The sequence below is a fragment of the Anolis sagrei genome, chromosome 5, assembly GCF_037176765.1.
Source record: "Anolis sagrei isolate rAnoSag1 chromosome 5, rAnoSag1.mat, whole genome shotgun sequence".
In the NCBI taxonomy this organism is placed as follows: domain Eukaryota; kingdom Metazoa; phylum Chordata; class Lepidosauria; order Squamata; family Dactyloidae; genus Anolis; species Anolis sagrei.
The window spans coordinates 183,615,754-183,634,864 of record NC_090025.1 but is presented as its reverse complement, the minus strand read 5'-3'; the positions used below and the strand labels follow the sequence as shown (position 1 = coordinate 183,634,864).

Here is a 19,111-nt window from a genome sequence, read left to right as displayed (position 1 = left end):
TTGCCAGGGATTAGAACACCACTTTGGGCAATGGCAAACATTCATAAACTGGGGGCAAAAACCTGCGAAACAGCAAATCCGTGAAAAGTGAACCACGAAGTAGCGAGGGAACACTGTGTGTGTGTGTGTCTATATATATATATAGAGAGAGAGAGGGGGGTGGGCATTTTCCCAACTTCGGCGTAATGGAGGGGGGTGCTGTCACATATGCGATTCTGTGCTACATGAAGCCAAAGACACAACTAAATAGAAATGAATGCAGCTGCAATGATGGGAGTCCTGGAGAAGTGGGTGGGAGGAGTTAAGTTTGACTTTCCATGAAGACTATAACGTGATCCTTATTGTATCAATCATCAGATTAAAAAAAATACAAGCACTTCTAAAAACAGGTGAGCAATCTCACAATTGGCTTTCAATTTGGAGAATGAACACGTGGAGTATGCCATCAAAGGGAAGGCATACTTTGAACATCTTTTAAAAGATATGTGTACTGTCTCAAAATCAAGTATTTAAAAATTCCCACCAAAAATTTAAAAATGTTGTTACTTTTAATAAAGACCTGTACTACCTATCAATTTAAGGTTTCCTTAATGCCATGCATAATTAATGCACAAACCTAGCACACAATCAGAAAAGAAGTTACCATATTGCCATACAGTGACCAGCCATAATCTCACACTTGAGATTTCATGGAAGGGTTAGGAGCTCTGCTACCTGAAGTAATGCTCAATCTCGGTAACTATTTACCATGTATTAAGTTAGGGGGGAGGAACAATCTTGATCATTCTGCAAATGTAGTAGCATGATGGAGCTGAATCATCTCTAAGCACAGAATAGAGAATGACTTCTCTCTCCCACTCCCCTCCCATTCTTTTTTGGGGGGGGGGGGGGAAGGGGATGTACTTCCACACAAAAGATGAAAGAAACACAATTGCTACCCTTCTCAGAACAATGGGTCCAGAAGGAAGGAGATGTAATTGATTTTGAAGAGCATGAACATCTGTAGAGCGTGTGTGTCCCTTTACCCTAATGGGTCACTCACTGGAAAAGAACACCCACACCTCCTGGTGCGTACTGTATGCACAAACCAACACAGCACTCAGCCATTTACTGTATGGATAACAGCATCCTAAACTTGTTATCACAGATGGAGGGAAAAGTAGGAGAAACTGCAAATGTCCAGTGAATCTGATGCATAATAAAGATTTCTTTGGGATGCCTAAGAAAAAATCCCATTTGATTTAGGTTGAGGACCAAAGCCCTTTTAAAATAGATTCTGAAACTCTTTTTCATTTGATTTACAAATTGATAGTTTCATAAATTTGTTCTCTAAAGCTTTTGCTGTTGTTGTCAAAAACCCAACTCAACAATGCAAGTATGTTCAAGCTCACATGAAGGAGACCAATTTTGATAAGAAAGGAAGTAAAAACCTTTTGGGAAGATTAAAAGCCAAGCTGACTTTCACCAACAATATGTCTGTAGAGAGCAGAGGCCATATGGTCCTATTATCAGCTTTGGCTCTTATGCCAGCTGCACCCCTTCCTAGACCTGGGAGATCTATAGATGGTAGTGCTCACACAGTAATATCAAGACTGAACTTCTGCAATGGGCTACCTGTATACCAAGTTCAGAAACCTAATTAGTTCAAAACATGTTAGCCAGATCTAGGAGTGATCGTATTACATCTATATTAAAAATCATTGCACTGAATACCAATTAGTTTATGGACACAGGACAAAGGGTTGCATATTACCTTTAAACTCCTATGTGGTTTACCTATGGGATTGCCTCCTCCAGTATAATCTGCCCATACACTTGGGTCCTCTGAGAGATGTTTGTCCTGGTTATCCAGGACTAGGCTGGTGACAACCGACCAGAGGACTTTTCCTTCAACTGTCCTTAGACTGTGGAATGGCTTCCCAGAAGAAATGAGATGGTTGAATACGCTGTCTGTACTCAGCAATAAAGTCCTGGATCTTCCAACAAGCCTGTCCAGATTATTTTTAAAATATGTGCTAGTTATTTTAATATCTCTGAATGTTCTTTTAAACTGATGATTTAACTGAGTTATGGGTTTTTACCTGATTGAATGTGTTGCATTTTAATATGACTAGCCCTCCAAAGGGATAGTCAAAATCTCAAGGGCTTCAAAATCATCTGGGTGGAAATTATCAATTGCACTTAGAGGACTGCAAACTAATGTAGTCATAATTATGCCCCAGATCTTCATTGGGATGATAACACTGCTTTACTACTTAATAATGAATTATCTATCAGCTATCATTTCTTCTGCTTGGAGGGCTGGCAATAACAGGCCACCATGACTAAGTCCCTCCCCAGAATTTTCACCAATGGATATGTTTTATGATCTTGCACAAACCAGCTTCCCTCTATCCTGCCATGCAAGGATGTTGTTAGTACGTGAAGCATTTTCAGCATTTAAAAGCCACTACACATTATTGATACAGGTTTAAATCCAACTGTTAGTCCCAACAGGCCAAGAGACATTGAATCATTGGATTTACATTGCTCGAGAGATGTTTTCCTGAATACTCTTGGTACTTGCTGTATATTGTGTTCTTGTCACACAGTTAAAATTGCTTGGCCTTCACTACTTGACTGTTCTCACCACCCCATGCATTATTCTGCACAAATCTGGGTGTTTAGCCATATTGAATATGAATTCCCCCATCCCCCTTCTCCCATTTTTTGAGACTTGTCTTAGGGAGGAATGTCTCCCAGATCCCCAGGACTTGTCCATCTCTGCTTTAAGCGATTAGACTCTTATTGAGTCAGCCAACATTCAGCCAGAAGGCATCTTCTCAGTATCTAAAGTAGTTTTCAGTTTTTTTATTTCGTGTCGAAAGCATTGCGTAAAATAGTTTATCAAAAACTGATAAAATAAAGGCATCACAAGCTTTTATAAAGATAGTTTCAGACCGAAAACGGGCAACAGAGACTGCACTGTCTGTAGCTTTCAACAGTTCTTCCTCTGTGTATGAGGCAGGGCATTGTGGGCAAGCATGCAGATGCTGAGTTGTTTGTTCTGGTCCATAATTGCACGTGTTGGGGGATTCTTCTAGGTAGTTCCATTTGGTCACGTTGTCTTTTGATCTGCCAACTCCACTTCTGAGTCTGTTCAAGGATTTCCAATTTGCCCATTGGTTTGCCTCTGGAGGAAGACCCTCATTGGGGGGGGGGGGGGCATACAGTTGTCTGATTTTGCTGCCCACAGGGATATTCTTGCTGTTGATTAAGAGGAGTGGTGGTTCTCATTAAACTTTTTTTTTTATTTAAGTCTACTGGGAGGAGGCTGATAACCATATACTGGGTGGCTTAACTGTCAGGTCACACTTCTTTTATACATGGCAAATGTCACAGTTGTGTGTGTGTGTGTGTGTGTGTGTGTGTGGATGGGAGGGTTTCTGATTCTAGGTATAAACATGATGCTCTGATTTTATTCTCAATTTAAAGCACACTGAACTCCACTTCATTCCTACTGCCCTCTCCTTTGAACTCCATGAAATGGAAGACAAGAGTCTTCACCCATTTCCAGTGCTATGGAAAACCGTTCCCTAGTCAAGCACAACATCCACACCATTGCTTAAGAACATCAACATTTATTTATAACATGATATAAAAGAAATGATATATGAACATTTGCATTTGAACAATAGTAAGTGGCTCCTTATACTTACATTGGTTGTGCTCATTGCATAATATATACACAATGAACATAATTACATTTGTACACAAAATTAACTGGGAACTGAATACCTGCTTATTGCTGTACACACCCTTTTCCAACAGAGGAAGAGCCCAGTACCTCAAGATTCATAACCCTTCATTGTTTAAGAAGAAGAAAAAGGAAACAACTAAGCTTTATGTTTATGTTGACAACAGTATGGCAGTAACTGACACTGCAATTTGACCAAGAAATAATTACAGAGTAGAAACAGGGCACACATGAACTTGGAAAAAGCAGAAAGAAAGAAAATGGCACATTTTAAATAGCGATTAAAACATTTACAAATCAAAAGATAAAGACAACACATGATCTCTTTTTAAAACCAGAAATGAGGTTTAAGTGGTGATCTGTAAAATAACCCATGAAGAAATCTAAAAAGGAAGCAAAACTTAATTGAAATCATAATTAAAAACCTTACACCAGGGAAAGCCCACAAGTGAAGGTTCTGATTGTAGGCCGCACATTGAAACAAACTCTTAAACGATGTGGATGGCATCCATAGCAGCAGACAACAGTGTTAGAAGAACAAATTCCAAGTTGTTGAAGGTACCGTGGGAGTATTTAAAGCTCTCTTGGAAGAAACATTTTCCATGAAGTGATAAAAACAATGCTCTGTGGCCAAAAGCATCAGAACTATGAATTTCATAGTTTTTATAAAACTGACTGTACACTATCTTCTTATTCCCACAGGCCCACGCTGTAAGTCAGCCGTGAATTGTTTCCGCAGAAGCCGGGAGAGCTGAAAAATATGAATAGATGTTTCTGTTTACTCCAAAGAAGTATCTGGAAGAGACACATTGTTCTTTACAACAGATGAGAAGCAAGAGTAAGAACCTTCAGCAAACTCAGATATACAGACAGCGCTGGGTAAACAAAGGACAATAGAGAAAAGAAGGGACTTGCCACTTTTAGTTATGGGGAGAACAGGATAAAGAAAGAGGCAGCTGTATTGTCGAAGGCTTTCATGGCTGGAATCACTGGATTGTTGTGAGTTTTCCAGGCTGTACGGCCATGTTCCAGAAGCATTCTCTCATGACGTTTCGCCTGCATCTATGTCAGGCATCCTTAGAGGTTGTGAGGACTATACAGTCCGGAAAGCTCACAACAACCCACAGAGGCAGCTCTCTGACAAACTGATTTCAAAGTGATACAAATATAGCAGGACAATAAAGACTTCAAACCAAATGATGCAATAAGAATATATTTACATTAATGTAAAGAGGACTGCAAATAAAAAAGCAAAGGAAGTTATTACTACAGCAAAACCACTCAGTTTTCTCTCAGTTTATGAATGGAGATCCAAATTATCTGTGATGAAGGCAGATGCCCAATTATTATCCACTGGTTTTCTGTTCTTCTAAATCTAGCCCTCACTGAAAAACCTGTGAAAGGGCTGCACCACTTGAGACTCACTATGTGGAATATTCCTCCGTAGATAACACAAAAAAGCCATGAAACCAAAAACATTGTACATAATAGTAACTAGAAAGCTCAGAAACAAAATAAAGCTAGACCCTCTCTCCCTGGCATGATAATTTTGCATGTGGTGGGAGTTTTTTTTAATGTACAAGTAGATTCAGCCACATGGGTTTAGACATCTAGGCTGAAGTAAACATTAACATATCAACCTTCCTGGTCAGCATCTCATTTCCAGGGCTTCTACTAACGAGAAACCAATGCGCCAAGGCCCTCCAGACAATCCTGCCTAAAATTCCCATTAGTTCAGTCCACGCATGGGCAAACTTCGGCCCTCCAGGTATTTTGGACTTCAATTCCCACAATTTCTAACAGTTAATAAGCTGTTAGGAATTGTGGGAGCTGAAGTCCAAAACACCTGGAGTGCCCAAGTTTGCCCATGCACGGACTAGACCAACTGGCTACTCAAGACCCAGTCTGGAGAAATCTGGACTACATATTGGTAGCTCAGTGGTAAACCACGTTTCTCAGATTTAATCTCTAGAACCAGTTGCTAAAAGGATAAATAGGAAATGATGGGACAATCTTGAGCCTGTTAGCTGTAGCTTCTACGCTGCACTACGGTTAACTGAACATTTTAATTTTTATCTGGACACAAACTGATCTGTTAGTTTAGGTGTCTGGAATAGCACTACACCAGTGTTTATGGCTCTCACATTGGCACATGCTTATGACATTAGTAATTTATACCAGAACTTGGGATAGATAAAAATAAAATTGAAAATAAATGTATTTTGAATCAAACCTGCCGCTGTTGAGTTTCCTCTTGAAGTTTGTGCAGGAATCTCAAAGGAAGACAGAGTATCCTCCTGAAACTCGGGCAGGCTAGTTTCTTCACTCTCTTCTGTGCTGCTTTCAGGTTTGTGATTTACATCTGTGGCCTCACTCTTTGGGCTGAAGGGAAAATGGAAGTTTAATGTTTCCTCCAATCCTAACTGGATTAACTGATACTGTATGCCACCTAAATACAAATCTATAATATAAAAATAGCACTGATATCATGTAACCCAAACATTTATGAATTTATCGTTTTTAACCCAAATATTTATGAATTTATCGTTTTTGAGAGGAGAAAAACATATGTTTGTATTAGAAAGACTTCAGGAGTCCAAAAAAATCACTTTAGGTCTTTCTCTACTTTATACAGTCTGAGAATAATGAAAGCAAAGTCTTTATAAAGGATTGGAATCTAAGTAAAGATTAGTACTATTCAAGCATGTTTGTCTTTCTGTGGTGGAAAAGAGATACAGACTCAGGATGTGTTTGTTCTCTTGTGGGACAAGTAATTGGGAGAACTAAAATAAGAAATTTACAATGGTAATTATAACTGTGTACGCTACAGTTCTATAACCGTTACTTCTACAAGGCTGCTGCGCAGTAAGACAGGACTGGATATATGCGTTGGCAATAAGTTATTTTGGACAGTTGTATCCTTGTCCTCCCGCACTTCTAGTCCAGCAAACTGACACTGCAACAATTTAACAAAACCAAAACAATGAGTAGCTGAATCACAGTGTCACTGACAAAACCTCAAAAACCTAAGCATAAGCAGTTTTTTATAAGTACGGGAAAGCCAGTAATTCAGATACCCAATGGATGTGCCGTGGAATGATATTCCGCTCCCTTGTTCTATTGCAGGCATGGGCAAACTTCAGTTCTCCAGGTGTTTTGGACTGCACCTCCCATAATTCCTAACAGCCTCAGGCCCCTTCCCTTTCCCCCTCAGCTGCTTAAGCAGCTGATGGAGAAAAGGAAAGAGATTGAGACTGTTAGGAATTTTGGGAGGTGAAGTCTAAAACATCTGGAGGGCCGAAGTTTGCCCATGCCTGTTCTATGGGATCACTTGGAAATTTCCTATATCATATTAATGTCAAATATACATGGGAGTAGATAGAACCTGAGATAGGCCAGCCTTTAGCCAACTTTTAAATGGCAAGCAACTGGACTTTGTTGTAGTGCCTGCTTACAAAAACCATGGCATAGACACCAAGAACTGGGAAGCTCTGGCCCTTGAGTGCTCTAACTGGAGGTCAGCTGTGACCAGCAGTGCTGTGGAATTCGAAGAGGCACAAATGGAGGGCGAAAAGGAGAAGTGTGCTAAGAGGAAGGCATGTCAAGCCAACCGTGACTGGGACTGCCTTCTCCCTGGAAACCAATATCCTCACTGTTGAAGAACACGCAGATCAAGAATAGAGCTCCACAGTCACCAACAGATCCACCGCCAAGACCCTATGATTGAAAGGCCATCATACTCAGACAACGAGGGATCGCCTAAGTAAAATAAGTAAGCTTAGGAATAGATTGATGTTCACAGGTGTGCATTGGCTTGTTTTTTAAGTAAGTGGCAGTGGAGTGAATCTGACTGTTTCATTTCATCACCATTTTCAAAATGTTTCATAACACAGGGCAGAGTATTCTATTTTCTTTCACATGCCAAATAAGTGGTCTGTAACTGATTACATCGGTGTTTATCTTCAGTAAAACCACCAACACTTTCAAAGAAAACAAAATATTTAACCATCTAGTTACTGCGCCAAAAACAATTTGGATATTGTTAAAACGAAAAGAGGCATGCTTTAAACCTGTTCTACAAGATATTTAAGCCCCATCCATAATCTGTAACAGGAAAAGACTAGATTACTCTTACAGGTTTGGAAATGAGGGAACAATGTTGGATTAATGACAGCTTTGACTACAAATCTCAAATGTCTCCTGCCACTAATACATTAAGTTTATTATACCTGTCAACATCCTGTGTCTCTTCTGTTTCTGTTGGCTTTTCATGAGCTTCTTCCACAGCCTCCTCCTTTTGGTCTACCATATCTGGGGACAGCCGATCATCACTTTTTGATAACTGGAATGTAAGTGTTAAAGTGCAAATGATCACAATTAATTACTCACGTTACTAAGTGAAAGGAGAAAAACAACAGAAGAAAAGCTTTGTTAAAAAATATCACACGGACTGTAGATTTACTTTGCAGTAATATGTCAATCTACTACCAGTTAAGTTAACACAATTTCAAAGGCAGGATCTAATGAACCATTCCCAGTTAATTCTGGGAAAACAAGAAGACATAAAATAGGAGTGCAGAGAAATCAAAGGTTGTTTGGGGGGGTGGAGAGATCTTCATGGATAGCTAAAAGAATACCACTGTGATAATATATTTTCTATTTTAAAAAGATCATGAGGAATGCATTTAAGTATATTTGTGCACTGAGTCCTTATTTCTTCTTTTTCCACATGTAGTTTTGGCCAACTTTATGTTGTTTTTCCAAACCTACTCACATACATATTAACTCAAAATAATAATGTGAAACATTGGCCAGTTGTTTGAAAGATTAATGTTCAGTAAGGCCAATACAAGCAAGGAAGAATTTTAGAAAAATAGTTCTGAATTTTTTGTAAGTGCTAAGAGCATAATTCTAGCCCCCACTCTCCAAACCTTCAGCACACAATTAAAGACCTGGCTTTTCCAATAAGCCTTTGACTATGTTTAGACTCTATAATAATAATAATAATAATAATAATAATAATAATAATAATAGGACGTTTGGATTCTTTATTAGCACTTTATACTTCTGAGATCGAATACTGCTGTTTTATATACAGCAATTGCAGCATTTTATTGTTTTTTTTACCGGGGGTACTATGAATGTATGATGTTGTGCTGATTGTTTATTGTCTACTCATATGTTTTGTTTTGCACTTGTTGCACTTTGCATGTCACACCTTGAGTGTTTTGTGAGTCGCCCTGAATCCCTCCGAGAGATGGTGGCAGGATATAAATACAAGTTTTTTTATTGTTATTATTATAATTCTGGTTGTGTGATTCCAATGCCTAATATATATATTGATATTATTTTCTGTTAAGGAGATATCAGTACCTGTCTGCTAAAGCCACCTTTATGTTCATTTGTATGATCATTTTCTTTCAGCCAAGATGTATCTTCAGCACAATTCTGATGACTTTGGCCGATGTCATTCACTCTAATGGCATGTTCGAATTCATTGGTAATGTATTCAAAATCATCCTTCCTTTGGTTCTGTAAAAAAGATGTATTGTGAATCAAAAAGATTATTTGCAGTATCATCATGAGAACAGTTGCAAAAATTTACAAAACAGAAAGAAGCAATAGAAAACAAAATAGCTAGAATCAAGAAAATAAAAGAAAGAAAACAACAACTTCTTTGGGTATTATGTGTCTGGATATGTGTTTTCCTTTTAAAGAGATATGAGTGTTTTTGAAGAATAGTGCTTATCTTCCTGTCAGGACCATTCTCTTTCAGCATTTGTGGAAATATAGTTTAACTGTTTAGGGGTCAGAGTCCCAATGCTGATAATTCCCACTTTTTGGACAATGCTGTGATTCCTAACCTGTTGACTAAGTGGGAGATGTCTTTTTTTTCCTTTTCAAGAAGTTTGCTATGAAAGAATCAAGTAAGTAATGTACCTGGGAGCACCTAAAAGGATTCTCTCTGACAAGGGATGGGCTCTGTGATGGAGACAGATCTGTGACACCAATGATATTCAGTCCTCTCTTCTTCTCTTTCAGACAAGCCTGTTGGTGTCTCTTTATTCTTTCCATCTGCTCCTCCACAGTCATTCGAGGCCGAGTGGTCTCTGCCAAGCATAACTGCTCCACTGCACTTCTAGGCCTTTCCTTGAAATGAAATCAGATGTATTATAAAAAATACATTTTCAAAAATATACACAGTATTTGAAGAACAGGCCTCTCTCTCTGCATTGGTATGCATCTATAAGCTAGCTATAGAGAGTGCAAGATTATAACATTTATGCCTTGAACTTTTCTCATCAATACACTGACTTGTGAAAAAACCCATAATCATTATTGTTTGTAATCACAGCATAACATCTAAAACAGGTATCCTCAACTGCAGCCCTCCAGCTGTTTGGGCCTTCAACTCCAAAAATTCCTGACAATTGAACAAACTCGTTAGGGCTTCTGGGAGTTGGAGGCCCAAACAGCTGGAGGGCCGCAGTTTGAGGATGCCTGATCTAAAACAATGATCTACAGTCTTGAGAGAACTAGAACTTGATCACTATAATAATGCTGAAAGACTTCTCATCCGGGTTTCCAATACTGTAGAGAAGAGGATGCAGTGATTTCACTTAGCAATTTGCTTGTTTATTCCTGACTGTCACCCATAATTTCATTATGAACAATTCTATAATATGTCTTACATGTTAACAATATACCACTGTCACTCTAACATGGTGAGTAAAATAGTATTGATACTGCCAGGCTGGGGCAACAGGTAGAAAGGGCTTTTTGAGGAAACTCCCCCTGCCCTGACATTTAGTATTCCACAAAGACATATTTTTTTCTGTAAGATTTCAAATTCTGTCAAATGATAACAGAAAACCCAAAGCTTCAGATGACCCTGAGATCAGGCATTTCAAAGCTTCAGATGATCCTGAGACCAGGCATTTGCTTTCAATAATACAATAAGCAAAATGCACATCAACACGTTACAGAAATCATTGGGCCAATGCTGTGATAATCAAACTTCTTGTGAATTCTGTGCAAATAATAACTTTACATGACGTTATTTTACATTATGTTTTTAGGTAAAGGTTTTCCCCTGACATGAAGTCCAGTCGTGTCCGACTCTGGGGTGTGGTGCTCATCTCCATTTCTAAGCCGAAGAACCTGCATTGTCCATAGACACCTCCAAGGTCATGTGCCAGCATGACTGCATGGAGCGCCGTTACCTTCCTGCCGGAGCAGTACCTATTGATCTACTCACATTTGCATGCTAGGTTGGCAGAAGCTGGGGCTGACAGCAGAAGCTCACGCTGCTCCCCAGCTTCGAACCTGCGACCTTTTGGTCAACACGCTGAGCAGTTCAGCGCTTTAACCCACCATGCCACCGGGGGCTCCCATTATGTTTTTACACTGTACTAAATAGTGGTGGTGTTAAGAGCAGCCAAATGTTGCTGCACGGATGTGCAACCTCTGGCAGACAAGGGATGCTGGTGGAACGTCATGATGGGAAGGAAGTTGAATGGTATTAAATACCGTTCTTAGATCAATCTTTTTCGTTTTCCTTAAAGTCACATATGATGCTATCGTTGAAGACTCTGGAGTTGGTGACTTCGTTCTGGGAGGCACAACTCCAATAGGAAAATGTGAGCCTATAAAATAATAAAACAGCATTGAAAGTGCAATTAAGAGGTCATAATACAATGTAGTCAATTTAATTAATGAGAAAAGCATCTTTTGTAGCTATCAGATATCCCCACATGTTTAGCAGAACTCCTGGTTTTCAGGCTTTCATTATATTTCAGTCTGAAAACTAATAATCATAGCTAAAAGCTAGAGCTGGCAAATAAATAATGATGGACCCTCCCAGGAAGCCCTGCCACCCATTTTAGATCTGTATGTATGCACAAGGATGATGCCAATGAGCATTAGATCATTGCTTTCTGTAGGACTGTTTCCATATGTGATGCTCTTCTACCGACCTTGCTCTGCCAACAGAGTAAAGGGAAGGACAGATGGTGATGGGTTCGCTATAGCAGTTACTGAAACTAGGGCAAACACATGGATTAAGCAAGGACTATGCAGCTATACTGGCTTGGGGGTTTAGCTGGATTAACTATAAAGTGAAAGTATCACTTTTATGCCATGCTGTTAAGCAATTATTTTGCTGAGAGTCACACTGTTTTTCTTGTTTCCTTTAAAAAAAGGTTTGTTGTGATCTTAAATATCTCAGTTATGACATTCAGTTTGCATTATCCATGTTACAAAGTCCTTTCAGAACTACTGAAGCTAAACAAATATTAAAAATATATATTATAAAATCCACGTTCTCCCACACAAAAAGATGCTGGCCAATTTTTCTCTCGGAGTAATGTTTCCACACAATGCACTTCTTTCTCCAGATGTTCTCCCAGGATATCTCACTATCACATTGTAAGAGTGCTTTCCAGAATCCTTTCAGTTAAAAGAATGCAGAGTCTTAAGGTATTGAGCGGAGCTCCCATTCAAGAAGCACAAGCCTAGATGCCATCTTTCAGGTACACTGAACTGTTTGTACTATTTTTCAGTTCAGGCTAGAGATTAAATGAAATCTATCAGTCATTTTATCAAGCCCTAAGAAAAGTATATTCAACATATCTGTAGTTTTCATAAGTGACAATTTTGTATTCCTTGCATGGGTGCTTTTTCATGTCAGGAACGACTTTAGAAACTGCTAGTCGCTTCTGGTGTGAAAGAATTTGCTGTCTGCAAGGACGTTGCCCAGGGGATGCCCGGATGTTTTGATGTTTTACCATCCTTGTGGGAGGCTTCGCTCATGTCTCCGCACGAGGAGCTGGAGCTGACAAAGGGAGCTCACCCACGATCACCCTGGATTCGAACCTGCGACCTATCTGTCTTCAGTCTTGCCAGCACAAGGGTTTAACCCACTGCACCTCCAGGGGCATGGGTGCTGCCATATAAGTAGTTTATCTCTGAAGTAAATGAGAAGCCTAGAACAAGATTAGCTAAAATGCAGCTTTGGCCTATTTTTGCCCATTTGACTCACTATGGCACATCCAACCTTTTTACATAAAGAATTATCCTCCCCATCACATTTTTAAATAAACTTCTATAAGGGATGCATGCAATAATAATAAATTAAAAGGCTAATCCTGCTACAAAGGCAAAAATCACTGGAATTATATTGAAAAAGTATCCAGCCCATGCCTTTCATTTATGTAGACACCATACATAAACTGCGCCCCAGCAAATATTGGCAAAACATGACTAAAATCTCAGTTTTAGTGAAATTCTTAAACAAGTAAATTAAGGTATCCTTTTCAATAACGTTCAAGGGCTTTCTTGTGATAACTATTAATCCACAAGGAAATTTTTCTGCAGTATCCCTACAGAGTGATTTCACAGTAAAGATAATGTAGAGAGGATAAGCAGAAACACTTCACATTAAAAATCCATTACTTTGTATTACTGCAACAAAACAGCAAGGGAAGGGAGCAAATCCAATTTTGTACTTGAGACACGAGTTGGGTTTTGCAAATCTAGTTTTAGAGGTATTAAAGCACATTCTCTTTTTAAACAGGCTTTGCTTGTGTTTTGTAAAGCAAAAGACGCACATGTGGCACAATGTAGAAAGAAAGAAAAAAGGCTAGCAGGTTTATAATGAATGTTAGCAAGATTGGAAAGACCTGTACCACAATATGCAGTCCTTTGAAAATTTAGCGCTGAAGTCATGATTTGCATCTTTCCTGATCAGATTACATTCCATCTCATTCTCACAATCATGAAAAATGCTTTACCATTATCATTCTATAGTGTATTAGAAGAAATGAATTTATTCACCAAGACTTATGCAATAATAAAAACCAATTCATCTTAAAGGTGCTGCTACATTTCTTTTTCATCCTCTTACCTCCTTCCCAGTTTTTTTTAGTAAACTCCTGTGTATAAAGCTATTTTTTCCTTGTAAAAGCACCCGGTGTTCATGACCCAAACACTTGTGCCAGTTTCTTCTTAAAGAATATAAGAGTCAATCTACAAGGCCCTTCTTTGGGTGTGTCATACAAAGTACAACTAAAAATCATGCATAGATCATTTGCCTTGTTCTTAAATCAAGAGAGGATTGACCATCCAGAGCTGGCACTTTAGATATGGATTTCATCCTATTAGCTTTTTGTTTTGCATATTTTTCTCTGAAGAACTGTATTGCTTGGCCTGGTAAACAGTACAGAGCTGCTGAAAAATGCTACCATAACATTTCCTCAAAATTCTGATAAGAAATAGGGGCAACTAGTTTCATTTTTTTCTACTGATTACTCTTGTCTTGGAAGGCTTGCTTTGGGTCTCCTATGTTGTAATTTTATTGGACAGGCATATATGACATGAGTCTTGTTTCCCGATATTAACTATATTTTTAGCATTCTGCAAAATCCCAATAATTAAAAATAAAACACCCAATGTTATTCATCCCCATCTGTTTTCTCCAATTATGATGTATCACTGGGGAAGGGGGAATATCTGATGATATATGAAGCAATGAGTTGGTTGTGGGTGTCTCTCTCCGTTGCCAATCTTGCCTTCACTTTTCAGTTTCATTATTTCCTCTCCCAAAAGTAGAGAGCAGCAATGGTGATGTTTAACAACCATCAAGGAGTTGACAACTATTGGGGGTGGTGGAGCTTTTGGATAGGTTACACAGAAAATAGCTTCCTGCACCCTATCCAGTAGAGACATTACATGCAGATAAGCCAAACTTACATGAAATATTTTACTATGATAGCTGCCCTGTATATTTCAAATGTCAACATTTTGGGGAGGTGGGCAGCAGATGAGTTTATGTTACCTTAGTTCTGTGACAGCAAGGAATGTGTTCAGCCCTGCTGTATTTTAAACAGTGGTGTTTTGCCCATGCTTAAGGCAGTCACAAAATCATAGGGGGAACCGTAAGAAATGCTTCCAATGTCATGATGCTCTGACATGTTCCACTTTCCTCTTGTTTACTTGTTTATTCTCTTTTTTTCTCCTAAGAAAGCACCTTGGCAAGAAGGGAAAAGATGCTTTGGATTGGGCAAGCAGCACTGAGAAGGGAGGACAGAAGGTAGCTCATATTTTAAAAACAAGAGAAGACTGAGCAGCATTCACCAGCAATCATGGAACACTGCAATACAGCGTTTGAATTGTTAACTGTGAAAAATAATAGAAAAACAATGCACCTATTGTCTGCAAACTGTGAATATAACTGCAAAAAACAAAAACAAAAAATGGTTCATGATCCCTTCATGGTTAGGAATGTGGAGGGCTAAGGAAGTTTTAATATGCTTTACTGCACTGCTTTCTATTACACATCTCTCAAGCTTCCTGCACAATGCTTTCAACAGCTTTGTTGAAGTGTATGCATATAATTTGTTGATAACTGTTGGGGCTGTGAATGAGATTAGCAGAATAAATACACAGGTTAAGGTTTCCTACCTAAGCATCTAAATCTTTCAAACGAAGCTAATAGGATTTATTCTGAGCATTCAGCTCACCACTTCCTCTGCCACAAGCAAATGGAAAGGCAATCATCTTATTAGAGTATCAATTCTGTTTTATTACATTGTTGAAAGAAGTTGCATCTATTGGCCTAATCCAACAATATCCTTGAGGCCAGAGTGCACAGAGCTCTGAGATAGACAAAATCAACACAATGCGTCCCATTTTTATAATTCAAAGAGTTTCCTTTAAAGTGTACTTGTTTCAGAAAGTCACACCAAAGTACGTTATCATAGACTGCCATTCTTTCTCAGGTTAAAATCTCAGTGCAACCCCCCTACTTTGAAGAAGGACACGACAGATATCAGAATTGCTGACACTCTATAAAATTTAGTTTTAGGAAAACATATACTAAAGGAATGGATAGTGTGACATCCTCTTAAAGGCACAATTTACACATCTTTCAATCTGGTTACCAAAAAACATGTTCAGAAATAAGCAATAGAATAAAACTCTCCCTGAATCAATTTTCACTCAGGATTACTTATTACAAGAGACAGTTACAGGATTTCTCCATACTATGTAAAATCTTTTAAATTAGATTGAGTAAGATATTCATTATAATATCTAATAAGATCATTGTTTATTTGGGTAATAGGAATAATTAAATGAATTCTGAAATAACAGTAAATACTCCAACAGTACACTTACAATTAGTTATGTCAAAAGGGAGACAATGAAATTCTGGAAATAGTTAGGTAATGAATTGGTAGTAATGCCATAGTAAAGAATATTATTTGCCTGACAGACTCTGAAAACTTGAGGAGGACAACATCATATTTTTCTGTTTTTAAAGGTGACATTTTTTCCAGTTTTCTGACAAATAAAAAAAAATCCGTGTGTTGATGCCTTTAGGGATGTTCTAGCAAATTAATTCAGGAAGCTGGATGAACAAAACTGCAAAAGTGTTCAAGGACAGAAGATAAACAATTGTTTGAAGGAATGATGTGCGCAGAACATGAGAGCTACGATTAGACACAGCATCAATATGGATTTCAGGGCTGATTCTCACTTAGCTGTGCTTTTCTTTCTTGTCTGAATGCCTCCTCTGGTCACAATTTAAACTTAATTTTACTATTGTAACCATTTCCTTTATGATAAGGGGAAAGTTATTCTCTTTGTAAAACTATAACAAACTCTGCCATCTCTCAATGGGATTACAGAGTTTCACATTCCTGTAGGCAGAAATGAAAACAAATAATTTTGTGGCAAAAATACTAACCTTTAGTTGTAGAAGTTTCTGACTCAGAAACCGGATCTCCTTTTTCTTCCCCATTGGATTCATCAACTTCTGCCACAGTTGTTAACTCAGGCTCACTTTTATAAAGCCGGTAATCTGGACCCTAAAAGTTGACCACAGGCATGTTTACATGAAATCATCTCACAGCAAGTATTCTAAGATGTTACAGCAAAATGGATGCTCACAACATATGGCAATGATGACATGATGCAGAAACATTTTTTTTATTTTAAAGGTTCAGGAAAACTCAGATTGCCTACATTCTGTATCGATTTATACCTAATGACTTTTTTTCAAGTTAAAAAGGCTGTCTTGATGAGGGTCCACAATTTCAGTGTATATTTAAGAAAGATAATATATTAACTCACTCCATTATTTTATCTGATCTTCAGACAGCTCAAATCTACCCAAGATCAGAAGATGTATTCTAAAACAAATCTTGTGCTCTCTGTTTACAAATCACATGGCAAATATATGCCAAGAGGCTGGATTATTTTCCAGAACTTTTTTTCAAAGATATGCAAATTATCACCAGATTTTAGATGAAAGCACTCTTTCTTACATAATTTAGAAACATTGTGAAGGTATTTTCTTCCTGCTCCCATTTTTTCTAATTAAATATGAAGTATTAACTGGAAATAGAATCCAAAAGTAGCCGGCTAAAACCCGGATCCTCAATCATTGGCTAATATCAGATGAGAAACTCTCCCTGGGTACACAGAAGACTAGGCAACTTGGAAGGCACTGAACAGACTGTGCTCTGGCACCACGAGATGCAGGGCCAATTGTAAGAAATGGGGCTACAAAGCAGAGTCCACGACATGCAGTGTGGAGAAGAGCAAACCCCTGAGCAAACCTACTACAATACAGTCTGAGCCCTGCTACGTGCACAATGGAGGACCTTCTTACAGTGACATCAGAGGCACTCCAAGTGGCCAGCTTCTGGTCAAAGGAAATTTAGTATAATGCCCAATTTTTAACTTCAGAATATGCTCTTTAAAAAGCATTTCAATGACGTACAAAACAGGAAAAGCTCAAACTACTTCTAAATACAAAGAGATATGAGTTCATGAAGACACTGATATTTTGTTTGAACCCAACACAAAATGCAACCAAATCTGAGTAACTGGGAACACAGACATTCACCAAACACTGATGAAAATATCACACCAATAATACAGCGCGAAGTTAATAGTTGTGCTAAGGAGGAAAAAATAAATCACCACAACATAAAAATAGCGTAATGCCAAAATAAAAGGGCGATTGTGCAGGAGGTGGAATGGGAGGGGAAATGCTTGATGAACAGTGTGGCAATTGTGGCCACTTACACAGTGAGCTCCGTTTCTTTGGTATCCTTGAACTTGGTGGATCTTCCTGTCTTCAGGTAGATGAACAGGGCCCCTGCTATAACAGAGCAAGGAGCTGCTATCACTGGGCAGAGGGGGGATTATGGGAGGATGCTCTGCAAAGTCATAGGACCGAGGGAGTGGAGGACGAGGTGGGACTACTTCCTCTTCCTAAAGATTGCAGAACAGTCATGTTCATCCATCACAAGACTTATAACTTTAAAAATGTTTCACAGCAGTTATATTACATTTGAAATTAAAGGGACACTGCTGTTGTGAGAGGGACAGAATGAAATCTGAACCAATACTATCATGCATAAAGATGAAACATTTTATGCCATGTGAATGTTTTCCCCATCCCTTCAAATATGTATAAGGATTCTCTAGCAATCAAAGGAACTTTACTTAGGAAAGGGTCAACTTTCTGCATGAACATCTCTCTATGGTAATTTTCTCCAGGAAGTCATTTGTCACTTTCCCTATGCTTTATGTACTGGTGGACCACGTCGTGTCCATTTTATAACAACTCAGTCTTTGAACCATTATTATGAAATAGTTAAAACATGCAATCACTAAGAATATTAACTTCTATTCAACTTCTTTACACACTGGCCCCCACATGTAGTTGACAGTGTCCCTTTAAAACTACCATTTTAATGTTATTATAGTCTCAAAGATACTGAGCACTCTCAACTCCAAGTGGTTTCACGCTGAGATTTGTGTGCTCAGACCTTACTTAACACACATATAAAACAGCATTTTTTTCTATGTGAAATGTGTGTCATGGGAAGTTGGGAGGGGGAGGAGAGAAAGGTTCACATGTATGGGGCAAGAGCCTGGATAAAGGGAAAATCAGAAATGAGAAGAGATTACGAATTCATTACAATGAGCGCTTACAAAACAAGAGAAATTGTCACTTATGCACTAAGCCTTTAAAACAAATCTAGTAATGAAATGGTCTTATCTGAGTTTATCTAACACTATTTCATCTAAATTTAGTGATGATCACATCTAAATTCAGCCAACACAAACATAAAGAAACCTTTTGAAAACTGAGAAGTAGGAGCTTCATCCAGAAATGATTAAATAGAACCTTTAAAATCCCAAAAACCTACCTCATTTTTATATTTAGATGTAAAGGCCTTTGATGTTACAATACCTATTTAAAAACAAATAAAAAGATAAATTTCACAGTGAGCACTGAATTATAGCCTTGCTAATCACATGTAAGTTTGCAGTGATAAACAGATGACGCTCTTCCTTTTC

At 38.4% G+C, this 19,111-nt stretch overlaps 1 protein-coding gene across 17 annotated transcripts in view; it reads right to left on the bottom strand.

Annotated features, from left to right (window-relative positions):
* Positions 1 to 3,604: 3,604 nt before the first annotated feature.
* The window catches only part of PLEKHA5 (pleckstrin homology domain containing A5), a 187,089-nt gene continuing 171,582 nt past the window's right edge, over positions 3,605 to 19,111 (bottom strand). For 10 of the 17 annotated variants that reach the window (XM_060776609.2, XM_060776610.2, XM_060776614.2 and 7 more), the window contains 9 exons: positions 18,961 to 19,004; positions 17,828 to 18,016; positions 16,482 to 16,602; positions 11,267 to 11,382; positions 9,677 to 9,886; positions 9,110 to 9,268; positions 7,966 to 8,078; positions 5,970 to 6,118; positions 3,605 to 4,487 (listed from right to left, as the gene is read on the bottom strand). In XM_060776609.2, the coding sequence (XP_060632592.2) occupies positions 4,453 to 4,487; positions 5,970 to 6,118; positions 7,966 to 8,078; positions 9,110 to 9,268; positions 9,677 to 9,886; positions 11,267 to 11,382; positions 16,482 to 16,602; positions 17,828 to 18,016; positions 18,961 to 19,004 (1,136 nt within the window). In that variant the 3' untranslated portion in view covers positions 3,605 to 4,452. The other 7 variants (XM_060776615.2, XM_060776618.2, XM_060776619.2 and 4 more) reach the window with 3 other exon arrangements.